This window comes from Gadus chalcogrammus, chromosome 3, assembly GCF_026213295.1.
Source record: "Gadus chalcogrammus isolate NIFS_2021 chromosome 3, NIFS_Gcha_1.0, whole genome shotgun sequence".
Classification (NCBI taxonomy): Eukaryota; Metazoa; Chordata; class Actinopteri; order Gadiformes; family Gadidae; genus Gadus; species Gadus chalcogrammus.
Window position 1 is genome coordinate 14,438,142 of NC_079414.1, and position 9,999 is coordinate 14,448,140.

At 42.0% G+C, this 9,999-nt stretch overlaps 1 protein-coding gene across 1 annotated transcript in view; it reads left to right on the forward strand.

Moving 5' to 3' along the window:
• The window catches only part of LOC130379376 (uncharacterized), a 37,738-nt gene extending 31,947 nt beyond the window's left edge, over positions 1 to 5,791 (forward strand). The window contains exons 21-25 of the mRNA XM_056586157.1: positions 1,850 to 1,974; positions 2,072 to 2,217; positions 2,465 to 2,567; positions 2,896 to 3,038; positions 3,256 to 5,791. Of these exons, the coding sequence (XP_056442132.1) occupies positions 1,850 to 1,974; positions 2,072 to 2,217; positions 2,465 to 2,567; positions 2,896 to 3,038; positions 3,256 to 3,370 (632 nt within the window). The 3' untranslated portion in view covers positions 3,371 to 5,791. The remainder of the gene's footprint in view (positions 1 to 1,849; positions 1,975 to 2,071; positions 2,218 to 2,464; positions 2,568 to 2,895; positions 3,039 to 3,255) is intronic.
• The last annotated feature ends 4,208 nt before the right edge of the window (positions 5,792 to 9,999 follow it).

Below are 9,999 nucleotides of genomic sequence, written 5' to 3' on the forward strand. Positions count from 1 at the left end.
CCAGCACGGGTCGTGGAAACGGCGTTCCCGGGACCCGTGGGTTGGTCGACGTCGGTCTGGTCGAGTTGGTGATGGACGAGCCTGGAAGACGACCCTTCCCTCGACGTTCCCTTCTTCATGGCTGACGTCGGCCCGTAATACCTGGGGACCTGGTCGTTTGCATGGGATCATAACAGCCTCCACCCTCTCTGCCTCATCCAGCGCAGTGTTGAGGCTGGTCGTGCCATGAAACAGAGGTGTTCTTTCAGTCTCTCTGGTGTGAGGCCATGGATGAAGGTGCCCAGGGCTAGCTCCTCAAACGTGGGGTAGCCTTGACATGCATAGAAGCGCACATCTGCGGCATAAGTACCCAGCGTCTCACCCTCTTGGCGGCGCCGGCGGGTCAGCTGGTCCCGCATGTTGTCCTTTGAAACCCGTTTGCCAAAGCGTCGTTCCAACGCAGCCGCCAGTATCGCGTAGTCTAGTCAATCGGTGGGCGTAAGGTCGAGCAAGACCTGCTGCGCCTTCCCCTCTAGTGCTAGAGCAACGTGCAGCAGTGTCTTGGTTGTTCCATTGGTTATTCGCTGCAGCCAGTCCAAATTGGGCTAGGTACGGCTCCAGGGCTGTAATGCCGGCGTATCGACGGAGCTTGAAGGTGTCCCGTGGTGCTGGGCTAGCGATGGGCATGCTGGCAGCAGCGGCCGACGGCGAGGCGGTCGGCGACGTCCTCCCAGCGGCGGTCAGCGTCGTCCTCTCAGCAAACGATAGACGCGAGCTCTCCGCATCGGTCCGCAACGTCCTCTCCATGGCGGCGGTGAGCAGCGGTAAGCTCTCAGCTCCGGTCAGCGGTGTCCTCCTGACGGCGGCGGTGAGCGACGCCCTCTCCTCGGTGGTGTAGGTCAGTGGTGGCAGTCTTTCTGCACATGCATTCTCCAACTTCGGCTGACATCCGTCTTGCATGGCGGTGGGGAGCACTGGCACCGTCAGGTCGATCACTCACCTCCGCAGGAAGATCTTCGCCGAGACGCTGAAGAAGAACTTCATGGATTTTCTTCGCTAAATAGCTTCTTGAAATCGCCATCTTCGTAGGGGGTATTCGTTTTATAAAATCCCTCTTCTGACACCAATGTGGCGAACATCAAAAGCAGAGGCGTGCTATGTTCTTTCAGTGACTTTATTGAAAAATCCAGAGTCCACCGTAACCACAACAAAGCTCAACGAGCACCCCCGTAACCACAACAAAGCTCAACGTATTTTGAACTCCTCCCCTAACTACCGCACCGCAAAGCATGATGGGAACACATCAACCAATAGCAGTCGTATAACAAAACAACAAACATAACCCCGGCGCTACAGTATTATCGCAGCCTGATTTCCCTAAAGCGACCAACAGAGTTTGCTACAGACTTGTAATGCTGGTGTGTGGCAGCCTCAGCTCTGCACCACTTTGTGGTCAGGTAGGGCTTGCGTTTCCACCAACGACGGTACCCTTATGGTAGGGTGGGGATAAGCTGGATGGCGATAGCCGTGGCAGCTACGTAAGCATCATGACATCATAGCTGCGCGACACAGTATAGCCTGCTAATTAATTCAATGAAAAAGCAGAACGCAAAACATGAAACAAAGAGCAACAATGTAGGACATCCGAGAAGAAAGGCAAACTTTTGCGCCATTATATCGCATTTTAAGAGTTCTGTGACTATGAGTTCCAACTTTTATGTGGAATTTCTTAGTTATGTGTGACTTCTAACTTCTATATGTGATTTCCAACTGTCATGTGCGATTAATAACCATTATGTGTTAATGGTTATAAATCACACATGCTATGTGTGATTTATAACTGCTAAGTGTGATTTATAACTGTCCATAGCGTTTTGGAAGATTCTGCTGCAGGGTCCCCCTGACACGTCATATGAGAATGGCACCTTTGAGCTGTACTGTCAGTTTGGTCCGGATTATCCTGTGAAACCTCCAACAATCCGCTTTGTGACAGTCGTATCCTTCCATCAGTTTTCTCTGATTATAATCTTTTCAAAAGAGCCAATGGAGAAGTAAATTCAGCAGTTGTTACTCTGTCTTAACATAAGCAAAGATGTACCACTGCAATATCAACAGTTCTGGACGGATATGTCACAACATATTTGACCGCGGCTACAACGCCCACATCACAATGAAGGAGATCCTAGAGGCCGTTTATGGACTGCTCATCGCCCCTGAGGCTGAAGATCCACTAGACAGGTTAGATCGTCAAGCATATTTTCAAATAAAACATTCAAGGGAAGAAAACGCAGCTATGACTTTTGTTTGAGTTTGTAATTATCCAGTCCTACTCCTCATTTATTAGCTTTTCTTATAATTATGTCATGGGAGGTCAATATTTTAGTACTTTATAAAAATACCACTTATAGGAATCTTATTCATTCATATTTACCTAAGTATAGGACACAAATGATACCATTCAAATAATTGTTTTTCCTTTTGGTAGTATTTTGGCTGAGAAATTCCAATCCAGCCTGGATGAGTATGAACAAGAAGCCAAGGACCATACTGCGAAAACCGCATTCAAGTCCTTAATTGACAAAGAGAAGGTAAAGGTTTTGAGATACATTGAGTATTATCTGAATTCAGGATTTTAAAGGATTATATGCAGTGTGTGTTTGTGTGTGTGTGTGTGTGTGTGTGTGTGTGTGTGTGTGTGTGTGTGTGTGTGTGTGTGTGTGTGTGTGTGTGTGTGTGTGTGTGTGTGTGTGTGTGTATATCTGTGTGCTTGAACTATTTCCTGGGACTAAATTAGCATCAGAATGCAATGGCACTAGCCACCTAATATTATGTTCAGTACCATGTGTTGCTCATATTTAACAAGCATGGGTTTGGCCTGTACTCCTTGAATCAATGTATTTTAAATCATCTTGAAAGGAATTGGTTGGTCTGGTTCCTGTACCGAGGTACATACCCCTCCATCTGACATGTCCACTCACCGGGAGGATTTTTGTGGAGCCCGTTAAAACAAAGCATGAAACAGTCTACGAGCGAAAGGCTATCGAGAAACACCTTCAGAAGTAGGTTTTAAATTTATTGAATCACATTATTGTAATGTTTGTATGATGTTTTTCTGATGCTGTACCCTGGTTAAGTCTGTCCTTTGTGGTCTTTTTGGAAAGTCAAACTTTGACCTCCAGTCACCTTCACCAAAGGCAGCCTAAAGCCTTTCTATCTTCTATGATGATGGCATTCTTGTGAACTCTGAAACCTACAAAAAAAATATCTGTCTTTCAGATCAAAATTTGATCCAAAAATGGGGGAAGACCATCCGCTAACAGCAAGAGATCTCAAACCAGATCGAGATATGAAGAAAATGGTGAAGAATTACAGACGTCACCAGCTTGAATAACCATTTTCTTCTTTGGTTAAAAAATAATTATCCATGATGCTAGTACACATTGGTATCTCAATGTGAACCGGCATTTTGGATTCCTTTTTATAGATTATTTTAAAAATGTTTAAGATCAAGCAATAATCATTGTAGATTATTGTCAAAATGGTAGATTGGCCAATACTTGACAGAATTTGTCAGTTTTCTCAGTGTACCATGTTTTCTGAATGCATCACTGGGATTGGAAAGAAAAAAGCAGTGTCAAACAACAGCGACATGCTGTACAATTTAACACCTCTGTTAAGCCCCATTTCAAAAAATCTCTTGCCTAATTACTATGCATAAGTCATGTCTCTTTTGAGTTATATCTGTATTAAATATAATCTTTAAAATAAGGAGCTACTGTACTATTACCTACAAACACACTGTATTGTGGAACCATTGCTCAGGAGACAGATATATCTCAATCATAAGTATCATTTTTCTTGACTCTTTTTTTGACAATTATATTGTCTATTTTACTTATTACATCATCTCATGTTAATTATTTAAGTACACAAACCGTGTTCAGAATATTTGCTTGAAATCTGAAGGAACCACAATATAGGCCTATGTTACTTATGGCAGGGGTCTTCAACGTTTTCCAGGCCATGGACTCCCAAACTGATGGAGAGATGGAGTGGGGACCCCTAACTTATATATTGTAAACAATTGTGTTTTATATTAATCTGGTCCTATAGTGCCATTTATAAATGTATCTTATTATTTTGTATTCAATACTAAGATATTCCAATAATACACAGGTTCATATATTCATGTTTTTATTTTTAACATGTGCAAGGTACAGTGAGTAGGGTGGCAATGCCACTGCCATTCATAAACATAACATAATAAACTGATAATAAACCTGCCAAGATCACCAATGTCTGTCAATTCCATGTAATCATGCATAAAAGCTATTCAAATGGGCATTTTCAAAATATAAATGTGGAAACGAAAATTAGTGATGTTTGGTAGTGTCTTTCTTAAAGGTCCCATGACATGCTATTTTATGTATTCTTTAATATAGGTATTAGTGGGCAACTAACACAGTATTCAAAGACGTTCCCGAAATTCAGCCGTGGTGCAGTTACAGCCACTCCGAGCCAGTCGCACATTGAGCTTCCCCCAAATGCGCTGTTTTGGTGTCTGTAGCTATAATGCAAATGAGGAGGAGCGAGGCGGGTCAAGGAGGAGGGTGGGGGTGTGGCCCTGAGCAGCTCTCTGTTTACCATGCGCTCTGTTTACAGTGGATGTATCGCAATGGCGAGGCGCACACAGCCTTTAGCCATGTTCTGTAAATATTCTAGAACACACGGGAGTCCTGGAGCTCTATATCTAAATATTATCATATACCCTACATAGATATCTATATCATATAATATATATTATAACGGCCAAAAGCTGTGTGAGCCGATATTATGAATCTAGAACGACCGCGTTGGGTTCTCCGACGTTCCTGGTTCTTCAACGTCCTCATCAATGTGAAGTAGACTGAACCACGACAAGGAGGAGAAAGGGACCTATACTCTTCAAATCTGGACTACATTATCACAGTGAGGCTATACATTATGTAAAACATAGTTTCAGATTTTTGAAACCTTTACCCTATTTGTGAAAATGCAATGCGGTCTGGACCCCTAAATGAGCCTGTATTGCATTTTCACAAATAGGGTAAAGGTTTCACAAATCTGAAACTATGTTTTACATAATGTATAGCCTCACTGTGATCATTTAGTCCAGATTTGAAGAGTCTAGGTGTAGTGGTTTTCAATCAGGACCCGTTCTAATGCAGTCTGGACCCCTAAAAAGCATTAAAATGAGCCTGTATTGCATTTTCACAAATAGAAAAAAAGTTTCACAAATCTGTAACTATGTTTTATATAATGAATAGCCTCACTGTGAAAATTTAGTCCAGATTTGAAGAGTCTAGGTGTAGTGGTTTTCAATCAGGACCGATTTAAAGTGGACCAGCTGACGAATTGGATGCTGCGAATCGGATGCAAACTTCAGCGTCGTATATTTTTAATGATTACCCGCGGCTTATTCCTGCAAGTACAAATTAGCTTGTTCTGCACAAAGCTAAAGGCATGCAAGTTACTGATTTGGTCTCATTCAAACAGGTAATGCTTCACATCCCATATGATGAGGCATTCTGTGCAAAGACTGTAGCTAGACTAAGAGCATTCTATTTCAGACATGCTTCCTTTTGTTTCAGATGAGCATAATGAAGGTCGCCTGTTGCTCTGTGAGCGTTATATGCAGTTATGCAAAGGATTACTTTATACTACTTAACTACTTGTACATATTTTAACTACTATTTGTACATATTATTGGCTATTGCTTTTAATCGTTTTTAGTATTATGTCAAAGCATTAACTCAATCATTAAAGGATTTAGCAAATGCCTCATGTGTCAAGTTTATTTTATTGACCCTCTCTAATAAAGATATGTTTGTGTATAAAAATACAGATATCAGTTAAAGTTTGTTATAGATTTGTAAAAATGAACAATATAAACAACAAGAGAAACAACATTTTAACCATGTAACCATTACAACTGATTTAACTTATAACTGATTGAACATCTTATTCCTCATCTTCTTGTATAATGTCCCCAGGAAGATTACATAGACCTGCAAAGACACTCAGAATCTTGTCAAATTTAGGGACAAGGTAAATGGGCACTGTTTGAGAGACTATTCTGTAGTTCTTCAGGCGGCGTATGAACCTCTCATTGGCACTCGGACGTTAGCTATGCCGCCTCGTGTTGGTGGTGTCTTCTTCGGACAAGGGAAGGCCTCTTCTGGTGAAAGCTGGCAGGACGAGATTGACTTTATGTTCAAACAGAAGATCTTGGATAACAACTCCTCGGTCAGCCATCACCTCATCACCTGGACGCAGATACTCCAGAAACCCTGAGTTGGCTGTGGTGAACTTGTCACTGCATCTCCCACCATATACTGGAGAGATGAACATCATCAAACCACATGGTGCAATAGCTATGAGGAACTTGATTGTATTATGTCCATAGTAATAACTGTAAGACTCGCCTCTTGAGTCCAGATTGTGAGCCTTCTGTAGAGGGGTCTCAGAAGTCCAGCCACTGAGAAATTATCCTACTGACCACAGACTGAGACACTCTGAACCTCTCTGCGATGTCGTCCTGCAATAGGTTCAGCCGGAGCTCCATCAGGGTCATCAACTGTTGATCCATGGGATGTAGCTGAGAGATGCTGCATCCTTCTTTCAGGTCGTCAGATAAAGCCTAAAAGGTATCCACTGACAACCCAGTGTACAGTAGACACAGCCGATCATTCCGGAGAAGTTCAGTGTCCTGAACAAGATGTTGTTCAGGACACTGTGTTGCCTGGTCATGGGGGAGAGGACAATGGAGTGAGTCACTGACAGCATAGATGTGATCTTCCATGAATGTATACTTCCCCTGTGTAGAAGCATCACGGTGTGTCATCCCAACATTCAACCCATCAGTCTCCTGGATTGCAGAGCTGGTTGAGGGTTCTGTAGAAATAACAGCATCAGACATCAGTAAGTTATGAACGATAAGGTTAATAATTTTGCTGCCTTTAAACATAACCATTCCTGGACATCAGATTGGAAAGCCTCGACCTGATTTTATCTTGGAATGCTATTCATTTATTGAGGTCAAGCCAAGGCATAGTTACGGGTATATGCTGATCATACTCATTAGACGCTAGCTGGCTAACGACTAGCGATATTGACAGCTGTTAGTGTTAAAATGTTATCTTACCTTGGAGCATCACAAGCCTCCGACGAGCCTTTCGCCGGAGGAATAACGTATCCCAAACATTTCTCGGGGTATGGGTGTAGGTCTGATGGTCTGCCGTCCACAAAATGAAAAGAACAGGGTTTTATGTGGAGGGCTCTTCAAATTTAGCACCTTTAGTAACATACGCCGGTCCTCATCGCTGGATGGCGGAGGATGAAGATTGAAGGTTGCCACACAACATTCTGCCCTGGTTTTCCCGTGTACAACACAGTATTGTTGCAAGGACACCTGTCTTTTATTCCAGTTGTTATGGCAGCCCCGAACGGAACAAATAATGCTGGTCATCTTGACTAAAATTGCTAATGTATTGTGCCAATGATAACGGACTGAGTTGCTCAACCCGAAGATAAAACACAAAACGGAACCAATATGGCGCCCCCGATTATGTAAGGCAGGAATAGAATGGTTTGTGTTCTGGTGGCTGCATTTGCGACCCCTGCCGGTTCCACTGTAGGCCTACTTCAAGTGTGTGTGTGTGTGTGTGTGTGTGTGTGTGTGTGTGTGTGTGTGTGTGTGTGTGTGTGTGTGTGTGTGTGTGTGTGTGTGTGTGTGTGTGTGTGTGTGTGTGTGTGTGTGTGTGTGTGTGTGTGTGTGTGTGTGTGTGTGTGTGAGAGTGAGTGAGTGAGAGTCAGCGAACTAACATTTGCATGCAGATTTGCAAAAAAAAAAAAAGGAGAAACGTAGGCAAGGCAAGGCAAGGCAAGGCAACTTTATTTATATAGCACTTTTCATACACAAGGCAGACTCAAAGTGCTTCACATATAAACATTGTTATACATTAAAAAAGAAAAGAAAACATATGCAAAGAAATTAGTAAAATAGAAAGTTAAAAAGGCTTTTTAGTAAGTAAAATTGAAAGTGAGTTAAAAAGGCATTTTAGTAAAATAAAGCTAAAGTATTTAAGATTTAGCAGAAAGCTAAAGCAAACATAAAAGTCTTCAATCTTGTTTTGAAGGTGCTCAGAGTTGGGGCAAGTCTTAAATCCTCAGGGAGTTTATTCCAGCTATTTGTTACATAGTAACTAAATCCTGTTTTCCCATGTTTCGTGTTTACTCGGGGGATAATTAACAGATTGGTCTCAGAAGATCTTAGTGTTCTAGAAGGCTTATGTAGTGGAAGCATATCAGTTAAATATTTTGGGCCTAAACCATGTAGGGATTTATAGGTTAGCAACATGATTTTAAAATCAATTCTCTGACCTACAGGAAGCCAATGTAACGATTTAAGAATTGGTGTAATATGTTCAAATTTTTTGGTCTTTGTTAATACTCTAGCAGCAGCATTCTGAACAAGCTGAAGCTTCCTTAGAGTTTGTTTTGGGAGACCTGTAAGGAGACCATTGCAGTAATCAAGCTTACTAGTGATAAAGGCATGTACAAGTTTTTGTAAGTCTTCTGTGGACATGAGCCCTCTAAGTCTTGCTACATTTTTAAGGTGATAATATGCAGATTTTGTAACTGATTTGATGTGACTTTCGAAATGTAAATCAGAATCCATGATAACCCCTAGGTTTCTGGCTTTGATTGAGGTTTTCAGGGACAGAGAGTGAAGGTGTTGGGTTACTTTAAGCCTTTCCGTTTTAGCACCAAATACAATTATCTCTGTTTTATCCTCATTTAGCTGAAGGAAATTTCGGCACATCCAGTCTTTCACTTGCTCAATGCTCTGGCACAGCAGATCTATGGGCCGATAGTCATTTGGTGATAGCGATACATAGATTTGCGTGTCATCAGCATAGCAATGATGGTCAATATTGTTATTATGCATGATTTGCCCTAGTGGGAGCATGTAGATGTTGAATAAAGAGGGTCCTAAGATCGAACCTTGTGGGACTCCACACATCACGTTGGTTGATTCTGATACAAAGTCGCCGATGGAAACAAAGTAGTTCCTATTTTGTAGGTAGGATCTGAACCAATTTAAGACTGTGCCTGAAAGCCCCACCCAGTTTTCTAACCTGTCCAAAAGTATTGTATGGTCTACAGTGTCGAATGCAGCACTGAGGTCTAGTAGCATTAGTATTGAGGTTTTTCCAGAGTCTGTGTTAAGACGGATGTCGTTTACAACTTTAATGAGGGCGGTCTCAGTGCTGTGCAGGGGTCGAAATCCTGATTGGAAGGTGTCATAACAACCAGTTGATGCCAGGAAGTGATTAAGTTGCTGGAGGACAACTTTCTCAATGATTTTACTTATGAAGGGCAGATTTGATATTGGTCTGTAGTTGTTAATAATAGAGGTATCTAGGCTCCGCTTTTTTAAAAGGGGTTTAATAACTGCAGTTTTCAGGGCTTTTGGAAAGTTGCCTGACTGGAGAGAGTTGTTAACTATCTGCAATATGTCTATTGCTAGGCAGTCAAAAACATTCTTAAAGAGGTTGGTAGGTAAAGAATCAAGGCAACAGGTGGATGGCTTTAGTTGTGTAACAGTTTCCACAAGAGTTTTAGAGTCAATAACATTAAAGCATGCCATCCCTGCCACGTTACTTTTGCCTGAACAGGGTGGTAGTCCAACATTTTTGTTTGAAGTGGAGATATTGATGGCGCGTCTGATGCCTTCAATTTTATCAGTATAAAAAGCTGCAAACTCATTGCATTTCTGCGTGGAATGGAGATCAGGTGGAATTTGTGTTGGGGGGTTGGTCAGTCTGTCAACAGTTGCAAATAGGGTTTTTGCATTATTATTATTGGATTTAATGATATTGGAGAAAAATGTTTCTCTAGCACTTTTTAAGTCTGAATTGTAGGCACGGAGGCTCTCTTTGTAGATATCATGGTGAATTTGAAGTTTTGTTTTACGCC